At 53.4% G+C, this 21,463-nt stretch overlaps 11 protein-coding genes across 11 annotated transcripts; 8 read left to right on the top strand and 3 right to left on the bottom strand.

Moving 5' to 3' along the window:
* Positions 1–452: 452 nt before the first annotated feature.
* N7459_005603 (hydroxymethylglutaryl-CoA lyase) lies at positions 453–1,584 on the top strand (the record flags this gene model as incomplete). The annotated part of the gene is made up of 2 exons (XM_056944787.1): positions 453–701; positions 775–1,584. The coding sequence occupies 2 exons, from the start codon at positions 453–455 to the stop codon at positions 1,582–1,584; spliced, it is 1,059 nt and encodes a 352-aa protein (XP_056799122.1).
* A 559-nt stretch (positions 1,585–2,143) lies between these two features.
* N7459_005604 (uncharacterized protein) lies at positions 2,144–3,694 on the top strand (the record flags this gene model as incomplete). Its single annotated transcript, XM_056944788.1, has 1 exon — positions 2,144–3,694. One exon carries the CDS (start codon positions 2,144–2,146, stop codon positions 3,692–3,694), a length of 1,551 nt encoding a protein of 516 aa, XP_056799123.1.
* An 848-nt stretch (positions 3,695–4,542) lies between these two features.
* Positions 4,543–5,579, top strand: N7459_005605 (aldo/keto reductase family protein; the record flags this gene model as incomplete). The annotated part of the gene is made up of 2 exons (XM_056944789.1): positions 4,543–4,836; positions 4,896–5,579. The coding sequence occupies 2 exons, from the start codon at positions 4,543–4,545 to the stop codon at positions 5,577–5,579; spliced, it is 978 nt and encodes a 325-aa protein (XP_056799124.1).
* Positions 5,580–6,782: 1,203 nt separating this feature from the next.
* N7459_005606 (FTR1 family protein) lies at positions 6,783–8,152 on the top strand (the record flags this gene model as incomplete). The annotated part of the gene is made up of 4 exons (XM_056944790.1): positions 6,783–6,813; positions 6,879–7,006; positions 7,069–7,514; positions 7,606–8,152. The coding sequence occupies 4 exons, from the start codon at positions 6,783–6,785 to the stop codon at positions 8,150–8,152; spliced, it is 1,152 nt and encodes a 383-aa protein (XP_056799125.1).
* Positions 8,153–8,924: 772 nt separating this feature from the next.
* On the top strand, positions 8,925–10,775 carry fetC (putative ferrooxidoreductase Fet3; the record flags this gene model as incomplete). Its single annotated transcript, XM_056944791.1, has 1 exon — positions 8,925–10,775. The coding sequence occupies one exon, from the start codon at positions 8,925–8,927 to the stop codon at positions 10,773–10,775; it is 1,851 nt and encodes a 616-aa protein (XP_056799126.1).
* Positions 10,776–11,749: 974 nt separating this feature from the next.
* N7459_005608 (formyltetrahydrofolate deformylase) lies at positions 11,750–12,613 on the bottom strand (the record flags this gene model as incomplete). The annotated part of the gene is made up of 1 exon (XM_056944792.1): positions 11,750–12,613. The coding sequence occupies one exon, from the start codon at positions 12,611–12,613 to the stop codon at positions 11,750–11,752; it is 864 nt and encodes a 287-aa protein (XP_056799127.1).
* Positions 12,614–12,969: 356 nt separating this feature from the next.
* Positions 12,970–13,854, top strand: N7459_005609 (DUF1115 domain protein; the record flags this gene model as incomplete). The annotated part of the gene is made up of 1 exon (XM_056944793.1): positions 12,970–13,854. One exon carries the CDS (start codon positions 12,970–12,972, stop codon positions 13,852–13,854), a length of 885 nt encoding a protein of 294 aa, XP_056799128.1.
* Positions 13,855–14,182: 328 nt separating this feature from the next.
* N7459_005610 (uncharacterized protein) lies at positions 14,183–14,818 on the bottom strand (the record flags this gene model as incomplete). Its single annotated transcript, XM_056944794.1, has 1 exon — positions 14,183–14,818. The coding sequence occupies one exon, from the start codon at positions 14,816–14,818 to the stop codon at positions 14,183–14,185; it is 636 nt and encodes a 211-aa protein (XP_056799129.1).
* Positions 14,819–15,610: 792 nt separating this feature from the next.
* N7459_005611 (putative aromatic-L-amino-acid decarboxylase) lies at positions 15,611–17,268 on the bottom strand (the record flags this gene model as incomplete). The annotated part of the gene is made up of 3 exons (XM_056944795.1): positions 15,611–16,169; positions 16,221–17,175; positions 17,220–17,268. The coding sequence occupies 3 exons, from the start codon at positions 17,266–17,268 to the stop codon at positions 15,611–15,613; spliced, it is 1,563 nt and encodes a 520-aa protein (XP_056799130.1).
* A 690-nt stretch (positions 17,269–17,958) lies between these two features.
* N7459_005612 (GTP-binding protein Obg) lies at positions 17,959–19,593 on the top strand (the record flags this gene model as incomplete). Its single annotated transcript, XM_056944796.1, has 1 exon — positions 17,959–19,593. The coding sequence occupies one exon, from the start codon at positions 17,959–17,961 to the stop codon at positions 19,591–19,593; it is 1,635 nt and encodes a 544-aa protein (XP_056799131.1).
* Positions 19,594–20,184: 591 nt separating this feature from the next.
* N7459_005613 (agmatine deiminase family protein) lies at positions 20,185–21,396 on the top strand (the record flags this gene model as incomplete). The annotated part of the gene is made up of 1 exon (XM_056944797.1): positions 20,185–21,396. One exon carries the CDS (start codon positions 20,185–20,187, stop codon positions 21,394–21,396), a length of 1,212 nt encoding a protein of 403 aa, XP_056799132.1.
* Between the last annotated feature and the right edge of the window lie 67 nt (positions 21,397–21,463).

A 21,463-nucleotide genomic window follows, 5' to 3' on the forward strand; every position in this document is an offset into this window, starting at 1 on the left:
GGTCGGAATAGAAATCCCACGAGAAGACGATCGTACGAATTCATCAAACGAGTGGACACCTTCCCATTAATCTTGTCAGTATACTTGCTTCGTTGCAGTTGATTCTCCTAGCACCTCAATAGGTAGCTGGGACTTCTCCAGCAACTACTTCCTCAGTATTTAAATGTATTGCCTTGACATGTTGTAGCTGGTATACCATTATATGAACATAGAGAGTGAGAAAGCAGAAACCGGAATGCCATCTACATACTATAATATTGTACACTCATAGTTCTAACGCATAGAGTAGATTCCCCAGGAAGTGGCTGCACTAAGCCCGATCGGGCCAAGTGCTCTCCGCATTGCCTGAGCTCCCCTCATTGTTCTTTGGATGCTTCTACTCTTCCTCTGCCTTGATAGCTTCGACTCTCAGAATACACCACTGGATTTTCACTTGAATTCACCGCTCTGCCATGGCTTCTCGTTCTCGCCTGCGCCTCTTCTCTGCCCTTCGAGCGCCCTCTACACGCCGCTTTGCGACCGAGTCGCGGTTAGCCTCGGACCATGTCCGCATCGTCGAAGTCGGCCCTCGCGATGGGCTGCAGAACGAGAAGAAGTCCATTCCCATGGAGATCAAGATGCAGCTGATCCAGCGGCTGGCCAAGACGGGCGTAACCACCATCGAGGCGGGCTCCTTTGTCCCTGAGAAATGGGTACCACAGGTAGGGACTGTCGGCTCTCGGTGCCTGCAGCCTTCCAAGTAACTACTAACCTCGCCCTGGGCACGGGGAATAGATGGCTAGTACTGCCGAAATCTGCAAGCGGCTTCTCACATCACCACCCCAATCACAGCATACCATCGCCTACAATTACCTTGTCCCCAACATCAAGGGACTCAAGAATCTAGTCCAGATCATGGACGAAACCGGCGTCCCAGCCGAGTCGGCCGGATCAGAAACCAAAGCGGCGACAACCACAGAAGTGTCTCTCTTCGCGGCCGCGACCGAGGCTTTCTCAAAAGCAAACACGAACTGCACGATTGCCGAGTCCCTAGACCGCATCAAGCCAATCGTCGCCTTGGCGAAGATGCAGAATATCCGCGTGCGGGGGTATGTTTCTGTCGCACTGGGCTGCCCCTACGAGGGTCCTGAAGTCAGCCCGGCCAAGGTGGCCGATATCACTGCGACCCTCCTGGAGATGGGCGCGGATGAGGTCTCAGTGGCTGACACTACAGGCATGGGAACGGTTCCCCGGACGATGGAGCTTCTTCAGGCCCTCAAGGCAGCAGGGATTGCCAACACAGATCTGGCACTTCATTTCCACGATACGTATGGGCAGGCCTTGGTGAATACCCTAGTCGGCCTGGAGCACGGCGTTCGGATCTTCGATAGTAGCGTCGGCGGGCTCGGCGGCTGTCCATACTCCAAGGGCGCCACCGGTAATGTCTCCACGGAGGACCTTATCTATACAATTCACAGTCTGGGAATGCATACGGGTGTCAGCCTGGAGGAAATGTCGCGGATTGGTTCTTGGATCAGTGGTGAATTGGGCCGAGCCAACGACAGCCGGGCAGGTAAGGCAACACTGGGTCGATCGTTGGAATGAAAAGGAATACAATTCGCCCTTGGTACTTTCAATGCCGTGGTATTCTAAAAAGGCATTTGATTTCGGTGGGCCTCAAAGAGAAATCCATCGAGCTAATCATTGTGTATGGACTACCTTCCCAAAAATGCTGTCATGATACATCCGAGAGCTCGGTCTGTATCTGAGGTCTTTGTTGAAACAAGGTGACTTTCTTGTATGATAACCAGTCTTTGTTGCACCATTGACCATTGTGTTGCGTCGGACGCTGCAAAGAACAGTCGATTCCCTTTATGAAACCAGCGACGGCCGTGTTTATTCATCTCATTGTCTCGAAACCGGGGCTGATCAAAGATCGCCTTTCTGGAAAGAACAAAGATATACGCCCACAGACCGTATCGGATTCCCCGATAGCTTGTGGAAGAGAGTATATAAAACGGATCTCCTACCACGCCACCGCTGGTCTTTTCATGATATAGCAACGACTTGAGCACTATCGTGCTTTTCCGTGATTGAACCCGAATTCTTATCGCTTTGTATCGCTTTGGTTAATTTAAATTCGATGGATTCTTTTTCGCTCACCATGGATTTGATGGATCTGACTTGGGATTCGCCTAGCGCGAGCTGTACCCCGATCTCTCTCTCGGCATGTTCTACGTCGCCTGCATCGTCCATTACGACCCTGAGTGCCATGATTAGAACCCCACCACCACAGTCCGAGCCATTTCACGTTCTAGGTAACTTAGATGCCCTGCCCCTTGATATTCTCTGGATGATTTTCGACGAACTGCTGACAGGCAGTCGATGCTTAACGCACAGCGGACTATGTGCCCTCCGAAATCTGGCCCTCACGAATCGGGCAGCCGCATTCAATGTGAGGCTTTATATGGTTCGCAATGCTCAGTCAGGCTACGTGAAGACTCAGCTGGCAAGCATTCCGATAATTCCTGCAGCAACTCATACCACCCTGTTCTTTGACAGGGAAGATGCTGCCCCCATCACAGGACACGCGGAAGTTGAACCGGATGTCTTGACAGCGGCTATTCTCGACCAGTGCGATGAATGCTTCACATGGCTCTGCCATCGTATTCCCCAACTCCAGTTGAACGGGCAGAATGAATTTGGCTGGAGTTTCCTCGCCATCGCGGCCCACTCCGGATCGATGTCCATGTTCAAGCACATCCTGACCGAGACCCAACGAAGCAGTCGCAACAACATGTACACCTTTCTACAGTATCGAGCAAATTCCCATTGTCTATGGCCCCAAGTCATCGGGATTCTAGCACAGCAACGCGACCTGCAATTCCTCGAAGACCTCTTCGATTTCCTCGGCCCTCCCCCGTCCAATCTCGGTCGTGCAACGGCCTTCGACCGCTCCCTGAGCAATGCTAACAAGTACAGGCTCTGCACATTCGCCACGCCCGCTCTGGCCGAGACCTTCGCCCAGCTCCGCGTCCACCTCGATCTGATCTGGCCCTCGCGCGCCACCGGCGGCGCGACCTCCTACCACGCCGCGGTATCCAACGGGCCGGCGTTCCTGGATTACATCCGCCGACGCTCGGAATTCCCCATCGACATCCCGGATAACGCGGGCGAGACCCCTCTCCACTATGCCGTGCGCGCGAACAGGCTTGACTCGGTCCAATGGCTCACGAGCCACGGCGGCGCGCCGGACCTGTACACCACGCGCAGCATCAAGACCGCAACCCATCTTGCTGCGCGGCTCACCTCGAACGAGAGCGAGGCAATCCTGCACGAGCTGCTGACTGCGTTCGATGCGCAGCCGCTGAGCTCGTATAGCGTCGGCACACTACTATGCACGTTAGCAGAGGGTGTGCGGGAAACGCTTCTCACGCACGCGGTGCGGTCCGATATCGACTACGAGGGCTTCGTGGCATTTGGACAGCACCATGAGAATCTGGCGATGCGGAAGTGTAATGTCATCGTCCGGGCTTCTGGGAGGCAGCATGTGACGGAGCAGACCGAGGCGTCGACGAATACTCCTCTGACGTGGTCCTCCTGGACTGCTCGACAGCATAACGAGGCGAGAGAGGCTGCGGTACAGATCGGATTTGATGGCCTCGCGCTGACAATGACCGGGTTTGGTGCTCAACTAGGTCTGACTGAGAACTAGTTGTTGGTGGCCGAGCTCTGCTGATTAACCTGACAGCTCGGCGCCGTCTTTGATGGAGACATCGCTTTCTGTGAGTTGTTGGATGTTTTTCTATTCTCTGTTTATTTTCTTTGGCTACATGTTCCATATTCAATGTCATCCTGGTCATTCATTAGCCACACCGAAGCACTGTAGCGATGTAACCGTGGGGTATCTAGGAAGTAGTGGTCTCGAATGTTCCAGAATCGTCTCTCGGTGACCAGGGAACCTCAATCTAGCGCGACGCAAGCTGTCCCCAAGTACGGGGATTGTGCACATTGCAGTACAGACTAGTACGTATACACAAAAAGTAAGCTGTGGTGCTATGTATTCAGGGGTGAGCGAACGATAAGCACTCAGGACCCTTGGTATAGGCTTATCGAAATGCAGTATCTCGCCGTAGGAGGATCGCCGGTTCATATCTCCATTGGATACCAGGTGCCATTAAGTAGCGGCAATTACCATCCCAGCTGGCGATCGGCAGTTGGACGGATTTAAGAATTAGAAATCAAGCAGGGTTGACCAAGTTCCGGTCTAACGCCACACTATGAGATCAGTTCGCCAATGAAGCGGATTTATAATCACGTCAACGGAGGAACCGGGAACTTCGCGGGGTGCTAGAGATAACTTGCCAAAAGAGGTGATAACTGTCAGCCATGGAGAAGCTAACTGATGCCCGCAGTAGGCGTTGATGCACTAGGACCATTGCGTAGGGGGCTGGGCTCCTGGGGTATATAAATGCCCATATCCACGTCAACCACTACCCCCCCGTCGATCTATACGCACCTTCATCATTTCCCAGCTCTGCCCGACCAACACTACCATTTATCATGTCTGCTCATCCTAAAATTGTCTTTGGCGGGGGCGCCTTCATGGATACAGACCATTATGCCACCCTCGACACCGTCAAGGAGGTACTGGATATCTTGGAGAAGGAGGGTGTCGAGAGTATCGACACGGCCACAATCTACGGCAACTCCGAAGATAGTTTAGGCAACGTCGGGGCCGCAGAGCGCTTCTCCATTGACACGAAACTGCCGGGGGGATTCAGCCCTGAACCAACAACGAAAGAGTCCGTCATCGCGACAGCGGAGAAAAGTCTCCAGGATCTCAAAACAGACCAGGTATGCAGAGACGGCGACTGGACAGTTTGTGAAACTGGTGTAGCTGACCCTCTGCTCAGGTAGATGTGTACTATCTCCACGCTCCCGACCGAAGAAGCCCGCTAGAAGACATCCTCTCCAGCATCAATGCCCTCCACCAGTCGGGAAAGTTCAAGCGGTTCGGTCTATCGAACTTCCTGGCCGCCGAGGTCGAAGAGGTGGTCCGCGTCAGTCGCGAGAAGGGCTACGTCGTGCCGACCGTGTACCAAGGGAATTACTCCGCGGTCGCACGCCGGGCGGAGAGCGAGATTCTGCCCACGCTGCGAAAGCACGGCATCGCCTTTTATGCTTACTCGCCGATCGCGGGTGGGTTCCTGACGAAAGACATCGAGCAGATCATGGCCGGTGGCGACGGGCGTTGGGATCCGGCCACTCCCTTGGGCCAGCTGTACCATGCGCTTTATAACAAATCAAGCATGCGGGAAGGCCTCAAGTTATGGGGAGAAACAGCCCAAGAAGTGGGCATCCCCAAGGGAGAGCTCGCCTATCGATGGGTCACGTATAACTCCGCGCTTAAGGGTGAGCTGGGAGACGCTGTGATTGTTGGCTCGCGGATCGCAGACCAGCTCACAGAGACCCTGGGTTGGTTGAAGAAGGGCCCGCTGAGTGCGGAAATTGCTGCGCGCGTGGAAGAGGTATGGAAGATCGTGGAGTCGGATGCTCCTTTGGATAATTTCAATCCCACTACCGAGTCTGCGAAATGATACTCCTGAAGGGTGTGCACCAACTGGGTTGCGAGGCCATGCTGTGCTTTCCATTGAAAACCCTCTGCAATATGCAAAGCGTGTTTGATTAAGAGTATTGTGAAAAAAAAACTGGAAGAGTACAAGGCCATCGCATCGAGAATTCGAATTGTAGTTTCACTTTTTCACTTACCGAGGGGATCGGGTGTATTGGTATTTGGACCATCGCTTCCACAAGCCTCGTATTTCATGCTTGAGCAGAATCGCGGGGTCATAAGTAAAGGAAGATGAACCTTCTTCCCGATGATCGATCGGCATAGGCGCTGTTCTTAGCCATTCAAGGAAGCGCATGGACGCATATCCACGTCGAATAGAAACAGAGAGATCGGCAATGGCGGAAATGAATGCTCCTCAGGGCCCCAGCGGTAATCACGGCATTCCATTCAGGCAGTCCGCTCGAACATGCATCTGGTGAGGTCCCTTCGGAGGAAGTGGGGTTTTGTTGTTGATCTGCACGCAGTGGCTCTTCTTGTAAGCGGTGATCCATCTCTCGCAACTGAGGACACATACCTCGTCCAGGACTGAATGGCACCCAATCATCAGATAAGATTGCCATTACCGGCGTATCAATCTGATTAAATACGCGGGAGTGGAAGCTTGCTAGATCGTCATCTGCCCGAGCGTGCGATTCACAGATTCCAGCGTTGAACGGGCCTCTTTCCGCACGCTTCGCGCGGCCGAAAAAGCTCGTAGCCAACGCCAATCCCAACACGGCCACTCTACACGTGGGCAGCGAAGAAAGTGAGTAAAGTGAGTGGATCGAGGATGGAGTGGAGGGAGCCGTGGAGTGGATGGAGGGAGTCGCTAATGAAGAGGCGCACACCGACCCACCGCGGCCGCCGGGTCAACTTGGTTCTGCCATGGCACCACGAGCAGACCAGATCATCACGCCACGGTCCATGCAGAGATTACAGGAATGTCGACGATAGTGGCTGCAGGAAATTCTCGGGAAATGGGCTCGGAGGGTCGTGCCTCGACCCGGGGACTCCGTCGCAAAGCTTACGCTAGTGATCGACGGGCGAGCTGGTAATTTTCAAAGTGTCGAGAAACGCACACGCGAGCGATGGTAGCTGCCCGTTATCAATCAGTTTCGCTCCCGTCCATCTTTCTGTTCACACCTCCATTAACCCCAGTTCGGACAACTCGCTGTGATCAGTCGACACGATGGGCCAAAACAACGTCTTTGCCGTCACGGGTAAGATCCTCAGACTCCGTTGTGGACTCACGTATTGCCTGGTGCTGACCGTCGCTGCGTAAAAGTGTTCTTTGTCGTGTTTCGAGAATGTCTGGAGACTACTGTGGTCGTGTCGGTGCTGCTGGCATTTCTGAAGCAATCGCTGGGAGGGAAGGAGGGCGACCCCGAGGTGCTCAAAAAGCTAGTGAAACAAGTAAGCTTCGCTCCTTCTGTCCGGAGCAAAACTTGGATTGCAGGGGCTGACATGCGGTACAGGTATGGCTAGGATGTGGACTAGGTCTACTCATCTGTCTTTGCGTGGGCGCCGGCATGATCGGGGCCTTCTATGGCTTGGGAACCGACACATTCTCCAGCACGGAGGATATCTGGGAGGGCGTCTTGGCTATCATCTCTTCCTTGATCATTTCCATTATGGGAGCTGCTCTGCTCCGCGTCTCCAAGCTCCAGGACAAGTGGCGCGTGAAGTTGGCCAAGGCCCTGGAGCAACAGCAAGATACGAACGTGTCGCGCAAGGGACGGGTTAAGAGGTGGCTGGAACGATATGCGATGTTTGTGCTGCCATTTGTCACTGTGCTCCGCGAGGGCCTAGAGGCGATAGTCTATGTCGGAGGTGTTGGCCTCGGACTACCCGCCACCTCTTTCCCACTGGCCGTCTTTTGCGGCCTCCTAGCGGGTATCGCTGTGGGATATATCATCTACAAGTGAGTCCTATTGATACAATGGCTACGACGCACTTCCGCATGAGCCGAGCTGCGTACGCCAAGCTACCAACGCTAACACTCTCCTTCACAGAGGTGGAAAAGAATCGTCCATGCAAGTCTTCCTGATCATTTCAACATGCTTTCTCTACCTCGTGGCGGCTGGTCTGTTCTCGCGCGGCGTGTGGTACTTCGAGAACAACGCCTGGAACAAGGTGATTGGCGGCGATGCCTCAGAGACTGGTTCCGGGCCGGGATCGTACAACATCCACGAGAGTGTGTGGCATGTCAATTGCTGCAATCCCGAGCTTGGCGGCGGCGGTGGTTGGGGTATCTTTAATGCCCTGCTTGGGTGGACGAACTCCGCTACCTACGGCTCCGTGCTAGCGTACAACTTCTTCTGGATTTGCGTCATTGTGGGCTACGGGCTCATGCTTCACCGTGAGCGACGGGGCTCTTTGCCGGTCATCGACCCCATTGTAGCGCGTGTCTCCTACACCAAGGCGCAGATCAAGGGCTTTATCCTGCGGCGTCCCGTTGAGGAGACATCTCATGGCCAGGCGTCGGAGATGCAGCAGGGCGTGGAAGTCAAGGACGGCCGCAGTGGTACGTCTGCTGTGGTCCGGCCCATTGAGGCTTAATAGCCGAGAACAGAAACCGACGGAAGTCGCTATCGCACGAAGCAGACCACCGGCAGAAGTCGGAAGGAAGCAGCCACATAGAAGAATTTTCCCCGTTTGCATACCGAAGCGTAGGGAAATTACAATGTCCCAGGTATGTATGGACATACCGGGCCCCGCAAGGGCTTCGCGAAGCTTGGCGAGGCTTGGAAAGACCCTTGACGTCCGGCAGTAGTGCTGGAAGGTCCATCCTGTACCGTCTCAGCAACTTCACCGTACTTTCGAACCCCGAGTTTTCTAGACTGTTGACTCGGACCGCGCACCGGAACAGGTTCTAAACCCCAATCAATCTACGATCTCCCATGGTTGGGTTAGCTTCTTACCTTTTCCATTTATCTCAAACCTTTGTTACTCGGGTACCCGGTTTCGCCCCAACGCCGGCGCATCAAGGATGATCGGACGATTATTTTGTGCCGTCTTCCGTGGTCAGAGCCTTGAAAATCAGTTCCTGTTCACTCCACTGGGCAGCAGCGCTAGTCCGGTGAGCCAATCACCGGTATGCACGGCTGGACTGGTTCCCAACGCTGGAGAAAAAGGGGCGCAGGCGTGAAAACGCCCGCGGATGCGCTAGTAATTTGACAGACCTGCTGGTAAGATCGATAACCTTATCGTCTTCCCAGCGAGGGCTCAAGCATTTGCGACTCTGGGTTTTTCAATCGCCAGAGACTCCCACCCTCTTCCCTGGCTCTTCCTCTACTTCCTCGTCTCGTACTACCCCAGAAATTCTCGCAGGATGGCCAGTTTGTTACGAGCCCTAGTCGTCTACATCGCGACTGTCTTGTTTCTCCTACAGTGCTGTCGAGCGAAGACAGTCACCTTTGATTGGAACGTGACCTGGGTCACTGCCAATCCGGACGGCCTCTATGAGCGCACCATCGTGGGCATCAACGGACAATGGCCGTTGCCACTGGTTGAGGTGGACAGAGGAGATCAGATCGTTGCGCACGTACACAATGCTCTGGGGAACAAATCTACCTCGATCCATTGGCATGGCATGTTCCAGAATGGCACCAACCATATGGACGGTGCCTCGATGGTGACGCAGTGCCCGATCCCGCCCGGGAGCTCGTTTACCTATAACTTCACAGTCAACCAGAATGGCACGTACTGGTACCATTGCCACACGGACTACTGCTATCCCGATGGGTACCGACAGGCCCTTATTGTGCACGACAGCGATGCCTATTTTCATGATATGTATGACCAAGAATATACATTGACCATGAGTGACTGGCATCACCAGCTGATCGAGGATATTGCGCCGGGTTTCATCTCCTACACCAATCCGACAGGTGGTGAGCCCATACCCGACTCATTTTTGGTCAACGACACCTTAAATACCAACCTCCCGGTCGAGCCAGGGAAGACGTATTTACTACGGCTGGTCAACATTGGCGCCTTTGTGGCGCAATATTTCTACATCGAGGACCACACCTTCAAGATCGTCGAAATTGACGGCGTTTATACCGAGCCCACAGAGGCGGACACCTTATACATTGCGGTAGCACAACGTTACTCGATCCTGGTGACGATGAAGAACTCAGCGGCCAAGAATTACCCGATCGTTACAGTCGCCGATTCGGTCCTGTTAGACACAGTCCCTTCTACTCTCCAACTGAACAGCACCAATTGGCTGGAGTATAATGCGTCAGCGGACCACCCTCAAGCTGTCATGAATGTGGCTATAGCCTCGGATCTCAACCCGTATGATGATATCACGCTCGTTCCATACGACCACGAGCCGCTTCTCCCTGATCCAGATCTCCAGATCGAAGTCACAGTATACATGGAAGATCTAGCGGATGGCGCTGACTACGCCTTGTTAAACAACATCTCCTACACGAAGCCCAAGGTGCCGAGTATCTACTCCGTCCTCGGTTCTGGAGATCTGTCGACCAATGCAGAGATTTACGGCGAGTTCACCCATCCAGCCGTTCTTGGCCACAACCAGGTCGTCGAGATCATCCTCAACAACGCCGATACCGGCTCCCATCCATTTCATCTACACGGTCACAACTTCCAAGTCATCAACCGCGCACCGCCATACGGCCCACGTTTCTACGACTACGCCGACGGTGATCCATTTCCATACGATTCTTCAAATCATTCAAGCTTCCCTACCTACCCCGCTCGACGAGACACCTTCGTCGTTCCACCCCAGGGACACTTTGTGATCCGCTTCGTCGCCGATAACCCAGGTATCTGGTTCTTCCACTGTCACATCGACTGGCATCTAGCGCAAGGTCTTGCCATGACCATCATCGAGGCTCCTGAGCAAATGCAAGAACGCCTCACCATCCCAGAAGATCACTATGCGGCTTGTCAAAGAGCGGGCGTGGGATACAAAGGCAATGCAGCTGGCAACACGGAAGACTGGCTCGACTTGAGCGGCCAGGACAAGCAGGTCGCCTGGCTGCCTGCAGGCTTTACTGCACCGGGGATTGTGGCTATGGTGTTCTCCTGTGTTGCTGCGTTCTTGGGGATGGCGTCGATTTCTGTCTATGGAATGTCTGGTTTGAAGAAGCAGAATACGCCCCAGAGTGGTCCGGTGGAGGGTTCGTCGGAGGAATCCAGCGATCGATGAGGCTTTACCTATGTTGGTAGCATTTGCGTGTACAAATTAGTGCCTTTTTCCAGCTATTTGATTGGACTCTTATGTTGAAAAGACTGGTTTCCTTGCGCTTTTGCTTTCTCAACGCCGGTCCATTCACCTGGACGCCGTTGGCCTATATATACATACACGATCTTATGAATGAATATATGATTGTATTTGGCTGAACTCTCTAGTGGAGGATCCCGTTTAAAGCCTTATGTCAATCAAAGTTCAAACTTACCAGCCTTGTCGAGGTCTCGATTACCCGACTGATCACCCGGGGCCCTTCGTCTAAGGAGCCATAGACACCCCCCCCCCCCAAGAAGAGTCGCATTTACCTCGGATCTCTATCAACCTTCTCGTTCTTATCGAGAAGGGATTCTGTCTTAAGGTGGCACCTTACTCACGCAGCAGGGTATAAAATTCTTGATTTGTGGGCTTATTCCAGTTACCCCCCTGTGGGAGTTTGACGTGCTAGATATCCATGGATTGATTTTATTTTAAATTGGTAATACTCCAGAATTCAACACTTCTTCAACACAATCATGGCAGAACAAGCACCGAAAATTGCGTGGCATTCGTTAGGCAGATTGTGGCGCCGGGGTATGTAGTGGAGTGATTAGGGTACTTTGCACAAATTCACAGATTAGATATACAATGCGGGAGTGTGCTGATATACATTTATCGAGCTGAAAAGTCGTTGGTTAGATTTAAACCCAAAAGGAACGCCTCAGCATGGGACCTAGGGACGATACTGCCACTGAAATCAGTGGCCAATTTGGGGATCTGGGCATGTCGTGCAATATAGTCGTTTTTGCCTTTCTTCTTTTTTCTTGACATACAATTACCAACAGGCCAAGATTCTATGTTTTTATATCAATAGAGGGCATCACAAAACTCGCTGTGCAAGTCAGGGCATCAGCGGCTGTGCACTGATACAGATGAGCATGCGACAAGCAACAGACTTAGTCAAACACAACGGTCTTGTGTCCGTTGAGCAGAACGCGACGCTCCGCAAAGTACTTGACCGCAGTGGCGAGCACGTTACTCTCGACATTGCTGCCGGCGTGGGTCAACTCCTTAGGGCTCATGCTGTGGTTGACCCGGACGACGTTCTGCTCAATGATAGGACCCTCGTCGAGATCGCTGGTGACGAAGTGCGCGGTAGCACCGATAATCTTCACACCGCGGTCATAGGCCTGGTGGTAGGGCTTGGCGCCCTTGAAGGAAGGCAGGAAGCTGTGGTGGATGTTGATGATGCGGCCGGACATGGCCTCGCACAGCTTGGGTGACAGGACCTGCATGTAGCGGGCCAGCACAATAAGATCAATATTGTGCTGGGCCACCAGCTCCAAGATCTGGGACTCCTGCTGCGACTTGGTATCGGCGGTGACGGGAAGGTGGTGGAAGGGGATCTTGTAAGTTGCGGCAAGGGCTGCAAACTCGGGGTGATTGGAGACGATCAGGGGCACCTCGATATTGAGCTGGCCGGTAGACTGGCGGAAGAGAAGGTCGTTCAGGCAGTGGCCGATCTTGGAGACCATGATGAGCACGCGAGGCTTCTGGGTGGTGGGGTGGATTTGGAAGTCCATAGAGAAGGACTGCGCAGTAGGCTCGAATGCAGTGCGCAATTGCTCTAGTTCGAGAGCCTCAGCACTGCCCGCTGCAGACGCAAACTGCATGCGCATGAAAAAGCGTTGCGAGGTGGGATCGCCAAACTGCGATGAGTCGACAATGTTCAGGTTGTGCTTCACAAGGAACGCGGTGACGGCGTGCACGATGCCGGGGCGATCGGGGCCCGAGAGGGTCAGGATGAAGCTGGGAGCCATGTTGAAATTGAGCAGAGGGGCGGTGTTGAATCCGCGCAGCCGGAGTTGACAAGTCGTGAGTCGCCAAAGGGAAAAAAAAGCCTGGAATGACCCAAATTATCCCGCTTTCATCCCACCGCCGATCGCGGTGATGAGTCAGCGCGGGCCCGCTGCAGAATCGCGTTAGCGTTTGAGCTAAACGAGTCTCTAGTTCAACCCACGATGCTCGGTCTAGCAGTCCAGGCTGGCCTCGATCGGGTCCAATCACCTCGCGAACCAGGTCAATTGCGGGATTTATACTGGCTGCACCATTAAAGACCCTTTTTTGCTCCCGCGAAGCCCTCAGTATTGGCAGTTGCCGCGTATTGTCCCCCGACATGGCCGCCAAACAACCATCCATCCTACCGGTGGATATCATGGAGTCTCAATTGTCTACAGTCGACCTATTGACGGCCATGTTTCCCTCTCCGGGTGAATTGGAAGTCCCCGAATCCACCACAGAGTGCATCGACAGACTCCGGAACTGGTGTCAGGATCCGGCCGCCGTACCGTCCAAGATCCCGTCAAGTATATCTCTCATCGTCAATCTCCCAATTGTGGATGGTGAAAAAACTATCCAAGTCAATGTATCTATTCCACTCCAATGTCAAGATCCGGAGGCCATGGACCAACCACCCCCATTGGGCTTTTCCGTTCGACAACCAGAGTGGATGTCGAAAGCCGAGATGGCGGATCTGGCCATCTCAATACCACAAGGCGATGCTCTGGAGGCATTCGACCACGTCCAGACCGAGCTCGGTCGCTTTCTTGAAAATAAGAAGGCTGCAGAATCAGAGCCAACAGAACCATGCAAAGGGTCCAGAGGGCCAATGGTGCGAGTCTGGTTCTATTTCCCATCTCTGTCAACCCGTAAAAAGAGAGGCGACATGGTCCATCTCGCTCCGGGATACTCCTTGACAGGCTTTGTGCTCGCGGGCAAGCCGGGTGTATTATGCCTTGAGGGCGCATCGCCCGACATCGATGCATATATGAGCTTCATCAAGACACATTCATGGGGTGATATCCCCAGTCACCAGAAAAAGGTCAGCGAAAGGTTTCGCGAAACGGAGGGTGTCGAGCGAGTGTTTCCAGGGATGGAGGAAATCACCGATTCATTGGGCGAACGGGGCGGACAGCGGGCTAATAGGGGTGATATGCAGGCACTCGAGGCATGGTTGGGGAGTAAAGGACTGCAAGAAGCATTCGAGAACGTGATATTTTGAGCATCAATGTAAATATCTTATCGAGGCAATGCCCCACAGGTCTTTTTGTCCTAGAGTATTTGTATCTAGTAACTTATTCATAATTTAACACTGCCGAAGAGCTGTTGGTTCTTACATCTGAAATATGCGAAACTGGTCAAGGCCAAAATCCCATAATGGCTCGGTTCATCCTGAGAAAATTGGGAAACGGGGACTTACAAACTCTACCGTCTGTATATTTGAGCTTGGGAGTTGTTTGTTCAATTGATGTCTGTATTTATCCAAAGTACACAGAATGGGATTCAAGTATAGTCCCACTTGGAACTGATATGCTGGATAAACAAAACAATTACCGCCAGCTGGACCCATCAATAAAGCGCCGGGGAATATCCACGACCATTTGAATGTTTCCATAATGGTGACGAAGACAAGGATCCTCAAGAGGGTCCATAGGCCCAAAAGATTCAGGGAGACATAGGTCTTGAATAGACTCCTCGGGCCCATATCGAATGCCAAGAAGGTCGGGAGTAGCTGCTGGTTCACACTGGAGCTTGTGTGCAACAAGAAGTCGCATCACTTCCGACAGCGCGAAGTTGGGGTCCTGGATCAATTGCATCCATCGCTCAATCAACAGTACTGCAGCACGAGAAGGATCCGCGTTTTGCAGATGTGGTCGTTCCTGGATCATATGTGCAAGGTGTGTGATTGTGGTCTGTGACATACCTCGAGTGTCTCGGTCCAGCATGTTGCGGACAAGATCCCACATCTCTTCCACTAGAAGCTCGGCGTCGATCTGTGCATCAGGCGTAGTCAGTGAGGTGCGTGTATGGCGAAGGCCTTTGTACAGTGCTTTGCGGAGCGGGAGTGGCACTGGGATGATTGTTGTGTCTGTAGGAAGGAGACGGATGTCCATGAGATCTTCACAGAGCTGTCTGGTGATCTCGCTGTAAGACTCACCGGTTATGTAGTATGTCATTCCTGCCATGATCGTCTATGGGGAGTATTGTCGACTGCAGAATGGAAGGAATGTTGATTGTTGGAATTCACGATTGAAAGGCGAATGGCGGGCTGAGACCTCTGATTATGATGATGGAAATACTCGAGCACCGGACTCGGGGGGTTTTATATGGCATGCTCCGAGGATTCTCCAGGCCTCGTCGAGGCAGGACAATGCCGACAATGGCATTAGTGGAACAAAGGGTTTGATCGCGTCCTTTGTTCCGACTGAAAAGAGGAGGCTTCCAACAATAAAGCAAGGGCTTGAAGATTCTATCGATGTTGATTGTTTCTTGTGTGCCAGTCTCTGATCCATTGATACTGACAATGAAAGCGCCCGAGGCTAAGCTCCCGACAAAGATGAAAGGGGCTTATATTTCTTCAACATTTTTCAGCGCGGCCATTCAGCTTTCAAGATATGCTTTGCGGGCAAGAGTTCGTTTGTCTTTGTAAATGTAAAGCAATTTTTATACAAAGAGGCAAGGACCAACTGCGGCTCTCTAGGTATACCCATGGATATATCCATTGCACTAAGCGAGTGGTCAACTCTGCTATCAGCGCAATAACGCCTCTAATTCAAATTGTAATGCGCGGGGAAATACTGCACGGCGCTAACCATGCTCGAGTCGACTTTGTGGCCGGTTCCCTTTGTATATCCAGCTCTCGCGCGAAGATACAGTGTCCGAGAAGGGAGAAAGGAGAGGAGAATTAATTGAGAAGGGTGTATATGCATTCGTTCTATTCGTGTCAATCTATTTACTTAGGTAGTCACTGCTTGCCTCTAATTTTGTTGCAGTACTTCCTCTGTTGTTCGAACAATGATATCAAAGGCATTCCGAACGTTCTTCTCTTCAGCCATCGGGTTGGCACTCACGACGCGAATCACATACACGCCATCAATAACCGTCGACGTGATGAAAATCTCGCCCCGCGAGTTGATCAATTCATACACTTTCTTCGTAATACCATCGGCTACCTCGTCCTTAATGCAGACTGCGGCGCCATTGTTGTCGGTCGAGGCTTTCGGGTTCTTCACACGGAACACGGTGAGTGCAAAGGCAGGCTTGGCGACAACCTCAAAGAGATCGGATCGACTCTGAATGAGACCGGCGAAGATGTCACCGAAGCCGATGGTCTTCCGGATGTGGGCTTTCATGCCGTTGAGACCGTAGCTGCGGATGACGAACCAGATCTTGAGGGCGCGGAAGCGGCGGCCCAGAGAGATAGACCAGTTCCGGTAATCGATGACAGTGCCCATGTCCGAGTAAGGGTTGCGCAAGTAGGTCGGGGTGATGTCGAGGGCGTTCGTCAAGTCGAGACGGTTGCGTACGAACAGAGCGCTGCTTCGGGTTAGAAACGTGTTTACTGCCAGTCGCTCCAGAATAACATACCTAGCATCGAAGTTGACCAGCAACCACTTATGCATGTTCATATTGAAGCTGTCCACTCCCTCGGCGAATTCCAGGGGAATAAACTGCCATTCGTCTGCCACAAGAGCGGCACCCGCATATGCGGCGTCAATATGCACCCAGATACGCTGCCACGCAGGCTTCTCCTGCAGAACAGCCTTGATCTCAGCAAAGCGATCGGTGCTGCAGGTGTTTGTCGTGCCAAAAGTCATGGTTAGGTGGTAAGGGATTAGTCCATCCTTATCACATTTCTCCAGCACTTCTCGTAGACGTGGGCCGGTCATCTCCATGTTCTCCTCCAAGTGGGTGGGTACGCTGCGGAAGCGAGTCCCGGCAATCAAAGCACCCTTCGCCGCGCTGCTATGGGTCTGGTCACTGGCAATAGCCACTAACCGAGGCTGGAGATCCATCTTGCGCTCGTCGTACTCCATCGTTCCTTCCTTGAGTCCTTCTGCAAGCACCATCTCGCGCACCCGCCGCTCACGGGCGGCGACCATCATGGTCGCAATGGCATCGCTTGCGCTGTTCTGAATGACGCCGCCGCCCAGGTTCTCCGAGGTACTCATGAAGCACTCGGGCAGGCCAAGTGCCTTCGCCACCCAGTCCATCACAATGGTCTCCATCTCCGTGCAGGCGGGCGAGCATAGCCAATTGAAGGCGGGGGCCGTGAACGCCGCCGAGTACATCTCCCCCAGAAGACTCGGGTAAGTCACGCTGGCGGGATAGTATGCCATGAAGTTCGGCGACTGCCAATGAGTCAAACCGGGTTTGATCTTGGTGTCAACATCCTGCTGGATCTGCGCCCACTCCTCTGGTTCAGCGGGAGGGTCCTCGGGGATCAGAGGACGCAGGTACCCGGGATCGACGGCGGGGAGGACTCTTCGGTCGGAGACAGTGTCGAAATAGTCGACAACTGGATAGAGGGTACGGTCAGTGACTGTGTTGCAGGAGTTGTCAATCTCAATTGGACTGCGCACGTACTGTCGTCGATTGCCGAGTGAGCCGCAGCCCGGAACTGTTCACGATCCATTCTTCGCGGGGTTGAAAGGTGCGACACGGAGTGGGCCGCTCGTGGCCGAATTCTGGAGGGCAAATTAATGGGGATAGTAAACAGCAGCCGAGCAGAGAGAAACACACATCGAGGTGGAATATATACCCGAGACGAGGGAGAGAGATCTGAAGGAAAGGTCAACCAGCAAGTCCGGTCCCGAATGGCCTTCCGAGCTTGTCACCAACAGGGCGCGGCGAGCCGCCCGGAATCGTTCCGTCTTCCGAGGGGAACTCCGAGCCGGCGGGAATCGAAAGGACTATTTTTGATGCATCTAGAGCCTTCTCCAGGATTTGGACCAGGGTGATTCAATCTTGTAATGCCCCAATCTTGTCCTTCTTTCCGAGTCAGCATTGCTGTAATCTATCCGGCAGTGCCACCCGCCATTCCGGTAGTTGATGCTTCCCCAGCGTTGTCTACGGTGCCTAGTGTTCGAAAGGTAGCTCTGATGTTACTATACTGAGATATATGGTCGAATTACATCCTATTTGACACTTGGTCAACTAGTTAATTAAGCTATGTAGTTATCATCTACTAAGGTAATTTATGCCATGGCGATCTCCTTGCATCGAACAACGGAATCGCGCCCAGCGGCTATCTCCACGTGATCCTTATCGGAGCTTCCAGAAATCCAGACTGGTTGCGCGTTTGCAATTCCTCCGCTGCTGCACAATGAGCAGCTCCATGGCATGCCATCGTGCCTCCTTCCCTTTGGCCATTACCGGTCGAATAATATATCATCCGATCCTCCTTCCACGAACCCTGCAAGCAACCACGACGCTCCGAAGATCGCAGAGTACACGAGCCAACCTCGCGCAAAATGACCATGCTTCTCACGACCAACCATCGGACCTAGCACACTTGAACCCCCCACCGGAAGACTACTCACGTTTTATCTTCCAAGACAAATGCTCCGTTACCATGCACGCGGGCCCCGGTGGTCATGGATGCGTTTCTTTTCTACGAGAAAAATACATTGAGGAAGGACCACCGAACGGAGGAGATGGCGGCAGCGGAGGAGGCATCTACATCCAAGCAGTCGAAGGCTTAACGAGCCTCCATAAATTGGCTCGGAGAGGTGTGATCCGGGCCAGTCGAGGCAAAAACGGACAAGGCAAGAGCAAAGGCGGCAAGCGCGGCGACGACGTGCTGATCCAAGTACCGGTCGGGACGGTGGTTCGCGAAATCGACCGCTACGATCCCGTCGCGGAGGAATTCGCTCTCAGGCGCAGACTCCGCGAGGAACCGGTGGATGAAGACGAGAGGGAGTTCACCCCGATCCGGCACGATCGCTGGGTACTTTACCCCGGCGCCAATCCCTCCGATTTCTTGACCGTGGCATTCCCTCGACTGAAACCGCGTCGCCAGAATATTGCTGCTCTGGAACCAAAGGCGCCGATCTTCCTTGACCTCTCCCAGCCGATGGACAAGCCAATGCTGCTGGCGGCAGGTGGCGCCGGTGGCTTGGGCAACCCGCATTTCGTGACGCGCGCGATGGGGCGACCGAAGTTCGCGTCTCGTGGCGAGGGTGCCATGAAGCTGCACCTTGATTTTGAGCTGAAATTACTCGCGGATGTCGGTCTTGTGGGAAAGCCCAACGCGGGCAAAAGTACTCTTCTGCGCTCCTTGACCAATAGTCGTACGCGGATTGGGAACTGGGAATTCACTACCCTGTCCCCTCACATCGGCACGGTCATTATTGATGACCACAAGGGCCGACCTATTGTAGAGTCTAGGGGGAAGACTCAACGCACCCACTTCACCATAGCGGATATTCCCGGCCTAGTGGAAGACGCACACCTTGACCGCGGCCTTGGCCTTGGGTTCTTGCGGCATATTGACCGAGCCAGAATTTTGGCGTTCGTGCTCGATCTGAGCGCTGGGGATCCTGTACAGGAGCTGCAGAAACTGTGGCATGAATTGGGAGAGTATGAGCGGCTACGCGACGCCGAACCCGACCATGAGCCCATCCCCGACGAATCCCATGGCGTGATTGACTGGGGCTTGCATGATGAGCCGGAGACCCAATCCCAGACACAACCGACCAAGTCTCTCCCTCCCCTCGCAATGCCACCAATTCACACAAAGCCCTGGTTCGTCGTGGCCACCAAGGCAGATCTTGAGAACACCCAGACGCAGTACCGCGCTCTGCAACAATATCTATCCTCGGTAGAAAAGGGGACTACAGAGCATCCCTCTGGACACCCGGATGGGTGGAAGGATAAGGTATGCGCAGTTCCTGTCAGCGCCATGAGAGGTGAAGGTGTCTCTGGTATTCCCAAACTGGTGATGCAGTTTCTCGAGTAGCTTTGCAGGTGGTGTGAAAGGAAGCATTTGCAAGACAAGTTTGAAGCTGCCTCATGAAACAAGCGTACCAGGTCGACGACAGAGCTCGGAACTGACTGCGAGTTACAATGTACAACTATATCGGAAGTGCAACGGGAAGGTTTTCCAGATTATACCAAGTCCATGTTGTCATCATCGCCCGGCAGCACGAGCTGGAATACTACTGAACTCTATGCCATGCCAGAGGCTGCATGGGTATAGAATTGCGCGTTTTCCTTGATTCCATAGCAGAATTCATGAAAATGGAATAGACGACAAGAATAATCAACATGTATAATACTTTGGTTGGCATCTCCTGCCATGTTGGCCGACGAAGCTCTTCCGAGGTGCTTCCATTCCCATACAGACGGGCCTTCATTCAACCAGTGCACATCAAACAATTGTAATCAGGGTGACCCATGCGCCCTGATCGTCACATTGTGGCACCACTCGGAAGCACACTGTTACACTACTGGGGAGGTAGATGCTAATAACGGTGGTGTTAGCCCTTCGTATAAGTCAAGAGGGAGCTCTGCCTGAATATCCTTCTGTTTCAAAAGAACACCAATCACGATGAGAGTCGTGACAAAAGTCCGGAAGGCTCTTGTGAGGATTTTCTCCAGGATATCCTCCACTTTCCGAATCAAAGCCAACCAAAATGAAGACTCTGTTGAACAAGGCCAATACGTCTTGCCCGCAGAGAGTGACGCGCATCTAGCCACCATACTCGGGTTTCCTTCTCCAATATCTCTGCCTCCAGGACAATACCCTGCTGTCTGCCACGAGCTTGCCGAGCTGGCAGCCACCATTGCCGAGTTCGAGCCAGTCCGCATCTACGTGCGCCCGGAAGACAAAGACCAAGCGGATTCACTGATCAGAGCCACCGGCAAGGACGTATCAAATGTGACATTCATCCCATGCCCCATCAATCACTGCTGGGTACGCGACACAGGTCCAGTATACGTCCGCGATGCCACAGGCCAATTCCCCGACCGTCGCTTTGCCCTGAACCTCCGCTTCAACGAATGGGGCGGGAAGAAGCCCGAGAACGACGGCGTATGCTGGGGCCAGCAGTGGCCATTGCTAAACGATAACGCACTCGAAGAGAACGCTCGTTTCGCACAGTGGGTGATCGACCACGATCGCGATCCTTCGCCCGTAACCCGCATAGATGCCCCGATTCGGACCGAAGGCGGCGCTCTGGTGATAGATGGGGAGGGCACGCTGCTGATCACGGAGAGTAGCATCCTCTGCGAAGCACGGAACCCAGGGATGACCAAAGCCGCCGTCGAGGCCGCACTTAAGCGCCTGCTCGGCATCGAAAAGGTGATTTGGTTTCCTGGGCGTCGCAACGCGGATATCACCGACGTTCACATGGACGCCGAGGCGCGATTCGTGCGACCGGGCGTCATTGTCTACTCCAAGCCCCACGAGATGGCGGCAGAGCTGTGGAAGGAACTCTCCGCTGAAATCTTGGAGATTCTGAGCCGTGAGACTGACGCGCGAGGCCGGCGGCTGGAGATTCATACCATTGAGGAACCGGATCCGCGTGGATTAGTGAAGAGTGCTGACGATGAACTGGCGGCTAGCTATGTCAACTTTTATTTTGTCAATGGCGGCCTGATTATCCCGAAATTCGGGGATGACAAGCGCGACCAACGGGCTTTGGAGATCCTACAGGGTTTACTCCCGGAACGAGTTGTCCGACAAGTGTATACCAATGCCATCCCGCTCACCGGCGGAGTGCTGCACTGCGTCACTCAACAGGTGCCGGCCATGCAGTGAGGGTTACTTCGGGGGCAAGGGTTTGACATCTACGTCGATCCATGGGGCTATCATGCACAATTAGGGT

This window comes from Penicillium hispanicum (assembly GCF_028827665.1).
Source record: "Penicillium hispanicum strain IBT 35686 chromosome Unknown utg000005l_segment0_segment0, whole genome shotgun sequence".
Taxonomy (NCBI): Eukaryota; Fungi; Ascomycota; class Eurotiomycetes; order Eurotiales; family Aspergillaceae; genus Penicillium; species Penicillium hispanicum.